The 14682-nt window shown below is 45.8% G+C and overlaps 1 protein-coding gene across 4 annotated transcripts; it reads right to left on the minus strand.

The window, feature by feature from the left end:
* Positions 1-492: 492 nt before the first annotated feature.
* Positions 493-13915, minus strand: LOC134623403 (protein NLRC3-like). Of its 4 annotated transcripts, none has more exons than XM_063468558.2 (7): positions 13799-13915; positions 9780-9915; positions 9351-9482; positions 8377-8618; positions 6481-8272; positions 1740-1899; positions 493-1135 (listed from the first exon to the last, which is right to left on the minus strand). In XM_063468558.2, the coding sequence occupies exons 2-7, from the start codon at positions 9887-9889 to the stop codon at positions 866-868; spliced, it is 2706 nt and encodes a 901-aa protein (XP_063324628.1). In that variant the 5' UTR covers positions 9890-9915; positions 13799-13915; the 3' UTR covers positions 493-865. The 4 variants fall into 4 exon arrangements, with proteins under 4 accessions (XP_063324628.1, XP_063324629.1, XP_063324630.1 ...); XM_063468559.2 differs by having other exon boundaries at positions 956-1112; positions 13799-13914; XM_063468560.2 differs by lacking the exons at positions 493-1135; positions 1740-1899 and adding an exon at positions 2129-2904 and having other exon boundaries at positions 13799-13914.
* Between the last annotated feature and the right edge of the window lie 767 nt (positions 13916-14682).

Below are 14682 nucleotides of genomic sequence, written 5' to 3' on the forward strand. Positions count from 1 at the left end.
TTCAGCTTCTTCTGAACAACTCTCAGCTCCTGTTTGTCTCCAGATCTAAAGACTCTCTTCTTCTCCTTGAGGAGAGCCTTAATTTCAGGATTTATCCATGGCTTGTTGTTAGAAAAACACCGTACCTTTATGCTGGGAACGGTGCTGTCCACACAGAAGTTCATGTAATCCATAATGCAGTCTGTGATGCTGTTGAGGTCATCCTCCAGGGGGCTGCAGAGGTTGTCCACACAGTAGAACGGAAACAGTCCCTCAGGACCTCTTCAGTCTCTGCCGACCATTTCCTTACTGTGTGTTTCACTACTGGTTCTCTGTGTACTAGAGGTTTATACACAGGCTGGAAATGAACCAGGTTGTGATGTGAGACCCCCAGGGGAGGGAGAGGTGATGAGCTGTATGCCTCCTTGGTGTTAGCATACAATAAGTCCAATGTTTTATTGTCTCTGGTGTGGCAGGTGACATACTGGGTGAAGGTGGGAGAGTGGAGGACAGGGAGATGTGATTAAAGTCCCCAGAGATCAGGAAAAGGGCCTGAGGGTGCTGTGTTTGGAGTCTGCTGGTTACAGTGTGCAGGACCTCACAGGCTGCTGCAGCGCTATCAGAGGGCGGGATAATCACGTGTGTAAACTCTAGCGGTAGATAGTACGGTCTCATGCTAACCGCTAGCAGCTCAATGTCCTTACAGCATAGCGTCTCTTTGATAGATAAATGCCCAGAGTTACACCATCTATCCTTCACAAACACAGCCAGACCCCCTCCTCTCTTCTTACCACTCGCTGTTGTTCTGTCGGCCCGGATCAGATGAAAACCATGTTCATGTGTGAGTCCGGAGTTAGCGCAGTTAGCCACGACTCTGTGAAGCACATCAGGCTGCACTCCCTGTAGCTCCTCTGATGTCGGGTAAGGGCCGCCAGTTCGTCCACTTTATTGGGAAGAGATCTCCCGTTCCCATAATAACAGAAGGAATCGCTGGCTGGTACCTCCTAACCTTGCTGCGATGCCTGGTCCCGGCCTGAGTGCCGCGCCTCTTCCTCCTCACCTCACGGGGAATGTTGGCTTGCTCGGCGGTAGGCAGGGCAGCGGAGGCTCCGAGGACTAACAGCTGATCCCTGCTGTAAACAATGGGAGGTCGGACCTTCACGCGGATGCAGATGCCATAAAAAATGTGATAAAAATGTGATAAAAAACATAATTGTTGATAAAATTCTACCTTAAAAATCATATATGATAGGTTGATCATATTTAAGATCAAAGAATTAATTAATGGCAGGACTTCCTTGAACAGTTTTGTAGGAATGGGGTCTAAAAGACACGTTGATGGTTTGAAGGAAGTAATTATTGAAGTTAACTCAGAAAGATCAATTGGAGAAAAAGACTCTAAATGAATATCAATGGTACTAAAAGTAGCTGTAGATAATATTACATGTTAGGGAAGCCAGGGAGAACAGAGGGGACCTGGCAGTACTATGGCTTGACCTCGCAAATGCCTACGGATCTATACCCCATAAGCTGGTAGAACAGGCACTGAACCGGTATTACATCCCAGAGAAGTTCAGGAATCTTATCCTGGATTACTACGCCGACTTCCACCTGAGAGTCTCTTCCGGAACAACAATTTCCGACTGGCATAAGCTTGAGAAGGGGATCATCACTGGATGCACGATCTCGCCCATCCTTTTCGCTCTTGCTATGAACATGTTGGTCAAATCTGGAGAAGTCCAGTGTAGAGGGCCACTCACCAAGTCTGGAGTCAGGCAGCCACCCATCAGAGCTTTCATGGACAACCTGACAGTGACAACTACATCTGTTCCAAGGTGCAGGTGGATACTGAAGGGTCTTGATGAGATGATTTCTTGGGCATGCACGAGGTTTAAGCCCACCAAGTCGAGGTCGCTTGTGCTGAAGAAAGAAAAGGTCACTGATAAATATTTGTTTTCACTAGGCACCATCAAGATACCACCACTTTCTGAGGCTCCTGTGAAGAGCCTAGTAAGGTATTTAACCGCAGCCTGAAAGATGCAGCCTCCATACAAGCGACCTATGAAGACCTGGAGACCTGGCTTTCATCAGTGGATAAATCTGGCCTTCCTGGCAAGTTTAAGGCCTGGATTTATCAGCATGGAATTCTGCCCCGGATTCTATGGCCCTCTTAGTCTATGAAGTTCCCATCTCAACAGTGGAAGGATTCGAGATGAGGATCAGCAGGTTTCTGCGCAGGTGGTTGGGGACTGCCACAAAGCCTGAGCAGTATCGCTCTGTATGGTCATAACAACAAGCTGAAGCTCCCCTTTAGCAGCCTAAGCGAGGAGTTCATAGTGAGCCAGTCCAGGAAGCTGCTCCAATATCGGGAGTCCAGTGACCCCCGGGTTTCCCTGGCTGGAATAGAGGGTAGGACGGGTGAAAGTGGAGAGCTGCTGAGGGTGTAGACATTGCAGTATAAAGGCTACAGCAAAGGGTGCTTGTGGGTACAGTGGCCCAGGTAAGAGTGGGCTTAGGTAGCAGTAGAACACCTAACTACGGCAAGGCACAGGGGAAAGAGAGGCGGTGGCTGATCCTTGAGGAGGTGCGAGCAGGACTTGAGAAGAAGCGAGCCAGCCAAATGGTGCAATCGAGGAAGCAGGGTGCTTGGACAAGATGGGAGCAAGCTGTAGAGCACAAGGTCACATGGAATGAACTGTGGAAAGCAGAACCCCAGCGGATAAAATTCCTGATTCAAGCAGTATATGATGTGCTACCAAGTCCATCGAATCTCTTCACTTGGGGGAAGGTGGAGACACCAGGCTGTCTTCTCTGTCAGAAGAGAGAAACCCTGGAGCACATTTTAAGTTGCTGCCCAAAAGCCCTGGCCAAAGGGCGATATCACTGGTGACACAATCAAGTCCTGAAGGCCGTAGCGGATTCCATCTGCAGAGGGATGATGAGATGAGATAAGATAGCCTTTATTTGTCAGTTGCAGGTCTTTTGCCCACAACCGAGATGATAGACCTTGCCGACCGTACATACAATACACAAACATCACATTGGGGAGACAGGTCAGGCTAGGTAGCGAGGAAAAAAACATCGAAATGTGTAACACAAAAGGATAATACAGGAATGCACAGATATCAACACACCATAGCACAATAAACACAGACAAGCAACATGGGAAAGAGTTCCAGTGTGTACATCTGATCTGGGACCGCTGCAATCTTCGACTGCGCCTCCAGCTGACCCGATGTCCACATCAGAGGGGAGGTTAGCGTTGGAGGTGGCGTTGGATCCGGGGTAGGGAGGGTGATGGATGAGTGAGTGCTTATCAGTATCAGTATGTGTGTGTGTGCCCATAGTTCAGCTGAGACAGTGTCCTTCGTCCTGCCAGGCTAAGTAAACAGTCTTCCAGCCAACCCTGGTGGCCTTGCATGGAATGGGAAGGAACAGACTCAACACAGTCGTTATCAGGGAGTTTTTGTTCGGCTCCAGCCTTGAGCCCACAGCTGGCGCCGAAGGGGTAGCCGGATTATGATGGTAATTTTTCTTTTGCAACAACTCATGAGAATTTCAAAGCTGTTCTTTAACACTCCCACACTGGTCTCTCAATCTCCCATTGGAGAACCGGGAGCTTCCCCATGATGGTATCAAACTTGCGTTCCGTGGTCTTGTCATTCTTTTGCTCAGAGAGCCGATTCTAAGAACTCACGACTGCAGTGAGCTGTTCTACGATGTAATCCAACTTTCGCTCAAAGGTGTTATTCTGAGCAGGCCTCTCCTTGATGTAACCCAATATGCGCTCAGAGGTGTTATTCTGAGTATTCACGGCAGCTGTAAGCGTCTCCAAGGTCTTAGCCATGCTGCTCTCAATGAGCCCGTTCTGAGAAGTCGCGCCTCGTCCCATCGTTTCAATCCCAGCGGGCAGCCTTGGGGAGGTCTGAACAGCCGGTTCCGCTTTCTTAATTCTCCGATAAGCCAGGGGCCAAGCCAGCTCCGATCAGCAAAAACCCTGTTATCATGGTTCCGAATAGGTAGATATCTTCAGCGTCCTTGATCGACAGGACTCTCTTTAGGTTTTAGAAAACAGACTGTGAGAGAGTGTTCCAGGGAAAGTAATACAAAAAACACGAGACTAGACAAGGACATAAGAAAGGGAAGATAAGCGAGAGGAGAGGAGAAAAAGTGTCCGCCTCCTCCGAGAGCCAAAAGCATTCATAATAAGAGCGCCTGCCCAGTTAAGAACAAGGTAAAGTTTATAAAAGCTGGGGAGAAGCCAGCAGCACCAGTCCGAAACACCTCGCCTGGCCTGTTGGCAACGGCGCACGATTGGGAGCTGAGAGTTGACCTGGCAAAGCAGTTAAAGTTCCCCGAAGCGGTAGCCAAGACAACTGTGAGACCAGACATCGTTGTTTACTTCAGTTGTCTCCAAACAGGTAATCTTTCTGGAGCTTACTGTGCCTTGGGAAGACAGTATGGAGGAAGCTCATGAGAGGAAGAGGGCAAAGTAATCCGAGTTAGTGGAGGAGTGCCGGAGTAATGGCTGGTGGGCAAGATGCCAACCCATCGATGTGGGATGTCGAGGATTCGCGGGGCAATCCCTTTGCAGGCATACAAAATGCTAGGCATCGTAGGGGCTAACCAGCGAAGAGCCATCAAGTTGGTCACCAATGCGGCAGAAGCAGCGTGAGGTGGCTGTGGATCAAAAGAGGAGAGGCATTGCATGTAGGGTAGCGCTACCTGGACACAAGCTGGGGCTTGATCAACCCTGGCTGGGTCGCCTGGGAGAGGGGGTCTGATTGTTGAAAGACCCGAAACCCCCAATGACCCCAGGTTACATCACTGATGATGTGTCCAGGGGCATCAGAGGGTGTATCATCAACTGGGATGATTATTGGTAATTTTTTCTCTAATGATTAAAATTTTATTTGTGAAGAAGTTCATGAAGTCATTACTAGTTAACGTTAAAGGGATGGTTGGCTCAGTAGAGCTCTGACTGTTTGTCAGCCTGGCTACAGTGCTGAAGAGAAACCTGGGGTTGTTCTTATTTTCTTCAATCAGTGACGAATAGTAAGATGTTCTGCTTTGCGGAGGGCTTTCTTATAAAGCAACAAACTATTCTCCAGGCTAAATGATGATCCTCTAAATTTGTGACACGCCATTTCCTCTCCAGCTTACGAGTTATCTGCTTTAGGCTACGTGTTTGAGAATTATACCGTGGAGTCAGGTGGTCAGAACTAAACTACTGATTTACACTAATTAATAGGGGTGCAACGGATCACGGTTGATCCGAAATCCGAACCGATCCCTCTCCACGGTTCGGTACGCACGTGATCCGAAGATTCGAAAAAGAAAAAAAAAAGTATGTGTATGGTGCGCGTGGTCAGTCTGTCAAGCGGTAGTTATGGTCAGCGCTAGCGGTCCAAGTAGCGGAGCAGAGGAGTTTGCGGCACTTAAGCAGCCCTTTGCTGCCCAGTCCGACCGGGCTAAAGCTATTACTAAAGCTAATGGGGTGTTTAGCTGCAGACGGGAGGCCGTACTCCGTTGTGCAAAACAAGGGGTTTAAACTGTGATGAACGTGCTTGAGCCACGCTATGATATCTCGTTGCGCGTCCACTTCAGTGACAAGATCGTTCCAAGCATGTATGAGCAGGAGAAGTTTAAAGTTATGGCTGAACTGTCCCAGGCATCTTCTGTTGCTCTAACTACAAATGGGTGGAGCTCCAGGGCAACGGAAAGCCACGTGACCGTGACCCCTCGTTATATCACAGTGGAGTGGTAGCTACAAAGCCCTGCACTGCCCTATAGATTACATTAGATTAGATGAAACTTTATTTATCCCTCGGGTGGGTTCAAACTGAAATTCAGTTTCCAGTAGCACAGCACCGACAGAAGTTGCAGAATGTGAGCAGAAATATACCATATATACACATTTATAAATACAGAGAATACAAAAGGGATAAATAGAATAAATAGGAATAAGAATACAAGGGAACGCCACATTTTAAGTATTGTAAGTCTATTACACCGCTGGATATTAACAAAAACTATTGCACAGTGAAAAGGCACTACAGCTACTTGTTCCCCCCTCCTCTGTCCCCGTTTCCCCTCCAGCAAGGAGTTAAACAGTTTGTGGGACAAAGGACTTTTTAAGTCTGCTGGTCCTTGACTTTGGGAGAAGCAACCTGTCACTGAACAGACTCCTCTGGTTGTTTATGGCCGTGTGCAGAGGATGCAGAGGCTGCTCAGCATGGTCCACAATGTCCATATTGCACCTTAATTTGTTTTTTATATAAGTGCGTGGAATGAGTCTTCAGTTGAATGTTTTTTAATAGGCAAAAAATACTTAAATAAATAAATGGCGAGTAGAATTTTTGTCTTTTTTTTTCTATTTTTGCTGATCCGAAAATTGATCCGATCCGTGACTTAAAAACCGTGATCCGATCCGAACCGTGAAATTTTTGATCCATTGCACCCCTACTAATTAATGATGTTAATGATCACATCTGGACTCACCGAGCCTTTCTGCAGTTCCTCACAGCTGGAATCAGTCTCTGTCGTCCCTGCACTGATGTGTTGTACTCCTGCAGGTCCAACTCATCCAGAACCTCCTCTGACATCTGCAGCATGAAGGCCAGAGCTGAGCACTGGATCTCAGAGAGTCTCCTCTCTGATCTGTTCTCTGACTTCAGGAACTCTTGGATCTCCTGATGTACTGAGAGGTCTTTCATCTCCATCAGACAGTGGAAGATGTTGATGCTTCTGTCAGGAGAGATTTTATCACTGTTCATCATCTTCAGGTTGTTGATGACTCTCTGGATGGTTTCTGGACTGATCTCTGTCTGACCCAGCAGACCTCCTAAGAGTCTCTGGTTGGACTCCAGACAGAGGCCATGAAGGAAACGAACAAACAGGTCCAGGTGGCCATTTTTACTCTGGAGGGATTTTCTCATGACTTGCTTCAGAAAATCATCCAACGATGACTCTTTATATTTGTTCCCGAGGAAGTCCTCCAGCACCTCTGTCTTCCTGTTGGTGAAACAGTGGAACATGTAGACTGCAGCCAGAAACTCCTGAATGCTCAGATGAACAAAGCAGTAGACTGGTTTCTGGAAGATCACACACTCTCTTTTGAAGATCTCTGTACAAACTCCTGAGTACACCGAGGCCTCTGTCACATCCAGACCACACTGCTCCAGGTCTTCTTGGTAGAACATGATGTTTCCTTTCTCCAGATGTTCAAACGCCAGCCTCCCCAGCTTCAGAAGAACTTCCCTGTCAGCCTCCGTCATCTCCTGTGGACTCGTCTCATGTCCCTCATGGTACTTGTTCTTCTTCCTCTTTGTCTGAACCAGCAGGAAGTGTGAGTACATGTCAGTCAGGGTCTTGGGCAGCTCTCCTCTCTGCTCTGTAGTCAACATGTGCTCCAGAACTGTAGCAGTGATCCAGCAGAAGACTGGGATACTACACATGATGTGGAGGCTCCTGGATGTCTTCATGTGGGAGATGATTCTGCTGGACAGCTCTTCATCACCGAATCTCCTCCTGAAGTACTCCTCCTTCTGGGCGTCAGTGAAGCCTCGTACTTCTGTTAGCCTGTCGACACATGTAGGAGGGATCTGATTGGCTGCTGCAGGTCGGGAAGTTATCCAGACGAGAGCCGAGGGAAGCAGATTCCCCTGGATGAGGTTTGTCAGCAGCTGGCTGACTGATGACTTCTGTGTGACATCAGACAGCAGCTTCCTGTTGGTGAAATCCAATGAAAGTCTGCTTTCATCCAGGCCGTCAAAGATGAACAAAAGCTGAGAGACAGCCAGCTTCTCTGCTGTGACCTTCTGTAATGTTGGATGGAAAACATGGAGCAGCTCCAGAAGACTGTACTGCTGATCTCTGATCAGGTTCAGCTCCCTGAATGAAAGCAGAACCACCACACTGACATGTTGGTTCTCCAAGCCCTCTGCCCAGTCCAGAGTGAACTTCTGCACTGAGAAGGTTTTTCCAACACCAGCCACGCCGTTGGTCAGAACCACTCTGATGGGTCTCTGTTGGTCAGGTAAGGCTTTAAAGATGTCCTGGCACCTGATTGGAGCGTCATGGAGGGCGTCCATCTTGGAAGCTGTCTCCAGCTGTCTCACCTCATGTTGGGTATGAACCTCTTCACTCTGTCCCTCTGTGATGTAGAGCTCAGTGTAGATGGTGTTGAGGAGGGTTCTACTTCCTGTTTCATCACTTCCTTCAGTCACACGTTCACATCTCCTCCTCAGACTGATCTTATGTTCATCTAAAACCTCCTGCAGATCAACATCTGCTGAAAGAAAGAAAAACAGAAAGAAAACTCTTCAATGTCTGAACAACAACAAGAAGTCCAGTTTTCAGAAACGAGTCCATCAGCAGACAGATGTTCAGTGTTACTTTGTACACAGCTGCTCTGACTGGCTGTCTGCAGTCCAGCTCTGGTTCTGGGTCTTTCTCCACACTGGGGACAGGAGGAGTCTCCTGATGAAGCAGACTGGTCCCAGTATGAGCAGATGCACTGTCTGCAGAACCAGTGTCCACAGCTGGTAGAGACTGGATCTTTCAGGACGTCCTGACACAAAGCACAGCAGGACAGCTGCTCCTCCTCACAAACACCACTCCTCTTCCTCTTCCTCCCTCTGTGGACACATTTCTTCATCACTAAAATCATTTACTGTTAGTGACAAACATCCAGATTCGATGTCACTGTGCAGACATTCTGGTCTTTAGCTTATAGCCACATTACATTTATATTATCAATAAGGTAGCAGCTAGCAGCTATGGCTAACAATAAAATGATAATGTCTGAGCTCAGCAACACACATCTTCAGTCCTGACTGTCTGTACTGTTTTGATAGGTAACAGTTCTTTGTGTGTAAAAACAGTCATGTTTCTTTTAAAGTTCTTGACTGTAGCAGAGAAAAGTCTGGTATCAACTACATACACACTGTGCAGCCTGCATCACCCACTCTATGTGGACTCCTGAGCCTTTCTGGGATAGCCCCCCAGCAACCCTGATAAGAGGAAGAGAACGGATGGTGGGCATGGGAAAGGGTACTGAGTCCTTTCCTGGGCTACTTTCAAAGTCTACCATCATGACAGCCCTTTTCTGAACACTGTTAAAACAGCTTGAAAAGCAAGAACCTGAGCAACATGTTCTGATCTCAGTTCAGACTTTTAAACATCCTCTTTGCCTTTGTCTGAGAGGACAGTGAGGACCTTTCAGACAGGACAGAGGACAGAGACAGTGAGGAGGACACACATGGTTGGAATCAAACCTGTGATATATGGTCACCTGCTCAACCAGGTGAGCTGAACTGGCTCCCAAATGCAAACAACCTTTGACCTCTGTGAGTCAGCAGCTCTCTTACATGGTCAGCTGAGCTCCATGACTGAAGAACATTGTTGGTGCAGGTTCATCACTGAAGGCTGGAGGTGTTTCTCTCGACCAGTCACTCCTCACAGACACACAGCTGGACACTGGAGACTGTGACCTCTGACCCCTGCAAACACAAACATCATGATCAGTCCTCTCTGACAGCCATGTGATCAGCTGATCACTCTGTGATACTGTGGCTGCCTGATAACCGGTCAGCCAATCATCAGCCAGTTTCTCTGTGTGTGATGTGAATGAAGTCAGTTTGTTCTCAGCTCTTCTGATTCTGCTGCACTGACTTCACTTCAACTGATCTCAGCAGGAAAACAACAAGAAACCAAACACAGATCAAACAGTTTGAACCAATCACAGATCAATGATTCTGTCATGTTTAAGTGACTAATAAAGTCAGTCGTGTTCTTACTTTAATGCTGCAGGTCCATGACTGTAATGCAGAGGTGTTTGTGTAAACCAGTCCCTCCTCACAGACACACAGCTGGATGCTGCAGCTGCTGCTCCGTCCTCTTCCTCCATCTTTGGGATGTCAGGGTGGAGTTAGTCTGAGAGGTAAACACAGACAGTGCTGTTGTAGTGGAAGCATCACACTGACTCTGATGTTGGAGCTTTGGCCCTAAACAGTCATTTTAGAGGCTCAGTCTTTACAAAAACACCATCACATTATTCCCAGGGTTTGAACCACACACACACCTGTTAAGCCTGTAAGACCACATGTTTTCAACACTGTCTCCAGCACCAAGAAGAGAGCACCAACAGAACCTGAACACCAGCAGTGGAAGAACCTCGTAACGTTTCACTGAGATATATGAACCTGTTTGAAGACAGTGACTCTATGATGATGATGAGGCTGATCTTTTACTTAATACAAGATGTTTCTGATGGTAATAAGTGAACATTTTCTAGTGTCACGATTGAAAGTGGCTGCTGATATTTCTGTGTGTCTGTGTGTGTGTGTGTGTGTGTGTGTGTTATATAAAGTACAGAAATGGCCTGATTTACAACTGTATCTATGACTGTGTTGTTGTACCTTCTGTGTTCTACATAACAATCAAAACTTTTTCATGACTTGAACCAAGGGCGTAGATTTGGTTCTGGCATTGGTGGGGATGGATGATTCAACCACCGAACCCTGCCCTATTTCTTTTTTTTTTTTTTTCCCCCCTTTTTGTCTTTGCTTCTTGATAAAAAAAAAGGAGAAATATACTTGCCTACATATGCTATTCTACATGCTTTTAAACCATTTAAAATCACAATTCATAGTTTTATATGTGAATTATATAATGTTAAATTACTATTAAACAAATGACTGATTTTAGACTTTAGTTTACTTCAGCCATATTCCATATAAATCAGGTATCATACAAAAATAAAAAAAGCTTCAAATACAGTCGTGACAATAAAAGAATATGACTTGAAGGACTTAACAACATTACTTCAGTTATGGTGCACCAACATCTCTGATACATTAGCACTAAGGGAACACTGAATGACCTGATGGTTTTTGTCCATAAAACTACTCATCTAAGATGACCACAAAGTAAAAGATCTCTCAGCAACATTATGCAACATTTTAGGCACTATTGCCCCGATCCAATCAGTGAGCTGGGATTTTTTATTCTAAACATGAACTACTGTTACAGCAACAGACATGGACTACTGGTGTCCCACACAACAACTCAATGTCCACTATGTGAAGGAGCTAAACTCATGCCTTCTCCTCTCGTTAACTGAGATAAACTGCTGGCATGTTTGTTTTACATCTATACTGTCCAGTCTCTCCTGGTGGACATACAGCAGCATTGTTTAATCTCATTTGAGTCATTGTTGACCTTAGCCATGTTTTTAGTCTTCTGAGAGCACTGAAGCTTCTTTCAGTCTCAGTACCTGCGTTTTATCCTCAGATTAAAATTATTCTGTGCTTGATGTGCCTCACCTTTGGCCCTGGCTCTTCCCCTCTGACTGCACTAGGACATATTGCCACCTGATAAAATACCACATTGATTCGTGCCATGTCAATTCAGATTCTTTGTCAAATATACACTAATGAATAAATTTACATCAGCAGCCTAACAATTGTCATGATAATAAATACTAATTAATCTATAGCACCAAATCATCAGTCAGTCACCTGTGACCTCGCCTCTTCACCTCTGTCTGAGCTACAACATGGCAGAGCTGCCTCTGTCAGCTGATAAATAACAGTGAGACATTCCAAATACATGCAGTCACACATGTGCTTCAAATACAGTAATGAACCATCAAGTCATCATCCAATTTCACCTGTGATCTTGTGTCACCATTACTCTCTGAGCTTTGTGTTGGTTCTTCTGTCACCTGACAAATAGGACATACATGACAATAAGAATAAAATATGGAGCTGCTTCAGTGTTTCTGTCACTTTGTGCAGATCTTGACTCATCAGTAATGTTTGTAGGGTGAGTGCATTTTTAAACTGTGCAAACTGCACTACAAGGTGGAATATTTGCAAAATCATGACTACCTCATGATATTTTGTCTCAAAAATTAACCCTATGAATATGTCAGTGCCATGAGGATGAAATTATTGTGTCACCAACATTTTAACGTTAGACATATCATTTTAACGGCCTCTGTAAATTAATATCCTGGCTTGCTCGAGGCTGCCGTTTTCTCTGACAGTTTCAATCAAAATTAGAAATGCTACTCTGAGACTGAGAGAACTAATAGTGCTGCATGTTGTGCAGTTAGTTTCCAAAACACGTTATTCATGGTTACATACAATTTTTAGACTGATGTGGGCCAAAGCCTAGCATAGCCTGTAACATTATTATGACGGACACATTTTATGAGTGAACTTGGCTTTAAGTGACTTACAGGTTTCTTTGAAAAATACTTTTGTATATCGCGGTTCTTCCTTTTTGCTGCCATCCTCCTCTCCTCCTTGCAGGTCCTCGCAGTGCAGGATTACCGCTGCTAAAACTAAACAGAGCTCCCTGAAAGGCACAGCCAATCACATTGGCCATATTTATCACATGAGGTAGAGAACGTAATTTAACTCTTTCTGCACCGCTGGGTGAATGAGACGTTGACAGATCAGGGTTTTTTTTTCTTTCTATCGGGTTTGTTTTTCTTTACTCGAAGAGATCAAATTATTGGTGGGGACAATTCAGTAATCGCTGGATATTGGTGGGGACATGTCCCTTCCGTCCATGCCAAATCGACGCCCTTGACTTGAACTATCTTTAAAAAAATTATTGTTAAATTGTTGCAGTTTGTCTCTAAAGATATTTAAATGTCAGTGAGAGTTCTGTTTTACCTTTATTTATAACTTGTTGAATAAATGATGTATGAAAGTAATACAAACTGAGAACAGCCTCTGCTCTGTAAACTACTTCCTGGCTCAGTGACAGATTAGTTTTCCTCTGTCGCCATTTTAATTAAAAAAGGTCATGATAGGGGCGGGGCTTAATTTGACTCCACACGCTCATTGGCTCAAAACTTGATATTGACAGGTCCTTATCCAATGAGCGTGCGGCCCCACACGCACTTTGTTTACTTAAAACCAGTTTTTTATGAAGAGATTTTCCGATCAGACCTGATGTTTCTGCCTGTTTATAATCAATATCAGATATCAGAGCAACAGAAGGTCACGACGGGACTGAGAACAGGAAGTGGCGTCACCGTTTAACAAAGTCAGCCTGAACTCCTCTGACGGACTCTTTTTAACGTACGTGGCCTGATGCGGACTTTGAATCGGAGCAGTATTTGGTCTGTGACTGATGACGTATCACGCGTGTACTTGAGTCCACGAGAACGCAAGTACACACAAGTACGCATGTTAACAAACGGCCCGCGACTTTTCCACAGTCGCCATTTTAGGTTTCAAAAGTCTTTCGATAAGGGCGAGCCTTTCTGTGAATCCGCACGCTCATTGGCTAATAACTTGATATTGACAAGTCGTTATCCAATGAGCGCGTGGCCTCTTACGACACCAAGTTCTTTACTTTGATAATTAAAGTCTTTAATTGTTGCCTCCGCTGACGGAGCCTGTTGTTCCCGCCACAGAGACACAGTAATGTCGGTGTTACACTCACCTGCCTCAGCACAGCTTCACTCTCCTCCTGCTCTCTCACACTAAACGGAGGCTCCGCTAAACTCACTTCCTCTTTGTACTTACACTAAATCAGCGCTCAGAGGAGCCGACCGGTGTTACTGGCGTTATATACAGTCTGTATAAGTGTGGTTAATCTAATGAACATTTGTAAGGAGATGGCAGTTACTGTGAATCCACAGCAGGTGATTAGACAAGACACATCTGTTCGACCAACGCCAGTTGATCTAAACGCCAGTTGATCTGGAACACCGGCCTCACATTTCACCCACAGACACGAACAGCGTGGAATTATTTTATGCCATAAGAAGAAACATATTCATGTTAACACTCACCTGCCTCAGCTCCACCTTCCTCCTCCTGCTGCTCTGAACGGAGGCTCAACACTTTCACTTTCACCGCTCCTCCCTCATTTCCAGCAAACGGACCGGTGTTCCAGTTTAACTGGTGTCGCAGATTAACTGGTGACTCTCCAAAAGTTGAATCTGTTCATCTGGACGTAGCGTTTTGTGGGAGAAACGTTTGGTCATCATCCAGGTGACTTCTTCAGTCTCAGCTGACTTTTGGACCAACTCTTGACTCACTGTACAGTTTGTTTTTATCCCCCCCCCCCCCCCCCCTTCTTTTTTTGACGACTCTGTTTGATTCGTTTCACTCTACAAAACCATTATAACACAGTTATATAACAACAACCTTTTTCCTCTTACAGATCTAACTTTGTAGGTTTAACTGTTGCCCTCCCTGACTTGGTTCTGAGAACATCAGTGTTAACAGGTGTAGCAGGGATCACACTGGGTGTTTGTGGTTTCTGCAACACAGGCACATTATCAGGTTCAAGCACTTGTGCACTTAAAGGAATCAAATGCACGCGATTACGCCTCACAGTCCCTTGTGGTAGCTCCACTGTGTATGATCGGGGTGTAGAGTGATTTTGGATAACAGTGCCTGCAGTTCTGACATCAGTCACCTAAACTTGCTCTCCTGGGGACAGGCTGCATAAAGGTTTTGGGCGGTGGCGCCTGTTGAAGTTTGCTGTTTCCTTCATCCTCTTCTCCCCTTCCTTTTGAGCAGTGCGCCATCTGGCAGTGTAGGCTCCGGCTGCGATGGAAGTATCTGCAGTGTGGTTTGCAGACGTCTGCCCATTAAAAGCTCTGCGGGACTGTATCCAGACTGCAGTGGTGTAGCTATATAGGTAGGAAGAGCTAGATAAGGATCAGCT

The sequence above is a fragment of the Pelmatolapia mariae genome, unplaced genomic scaffold (genome assembly GCF_036321145.2).
Source record: "Pelmatolapia mariae isolate MD_Pm_ZW unplaced genomic scaffold, Pm_UMD_F_2 NODE_ptg000626l+_length_32730_cov_1, whole genome shotgun sequence".
NCBI classification, from domain to species: Eukaryota; Metazoa; Chordata; class Actinopteri; order Cichliformes; family Cichlidae; genus Pelmatolapia; species Pelmatolapia mariae.

Excerpts from the sequence above, each read along its gene's own strand:
- LOC134623403 (XM_063468558.2), bottom strand. The coding sequence starts at position 9,889 with ATGGAGGAAGAGGACGGAGCAGCAGCTGCAGCATCCAGCTGTGTGTCT. Across the intron at positions 8,273-8,376 it reads TCAGAGCAGCTGTGTACAAA|CAGATGTTGATCTGCAGGAG; the intron begins GTAACACTGAAC and ends TCTTTCTTTCAG. Across the intron at positions 1,900-6,480 it reads AGGAACTGCAGAAAGGCTCG|CACAAGCGACCTCGACTTGG; the intron begins GTGAGTCCAGAT and ends TTCTTTCTTCAG.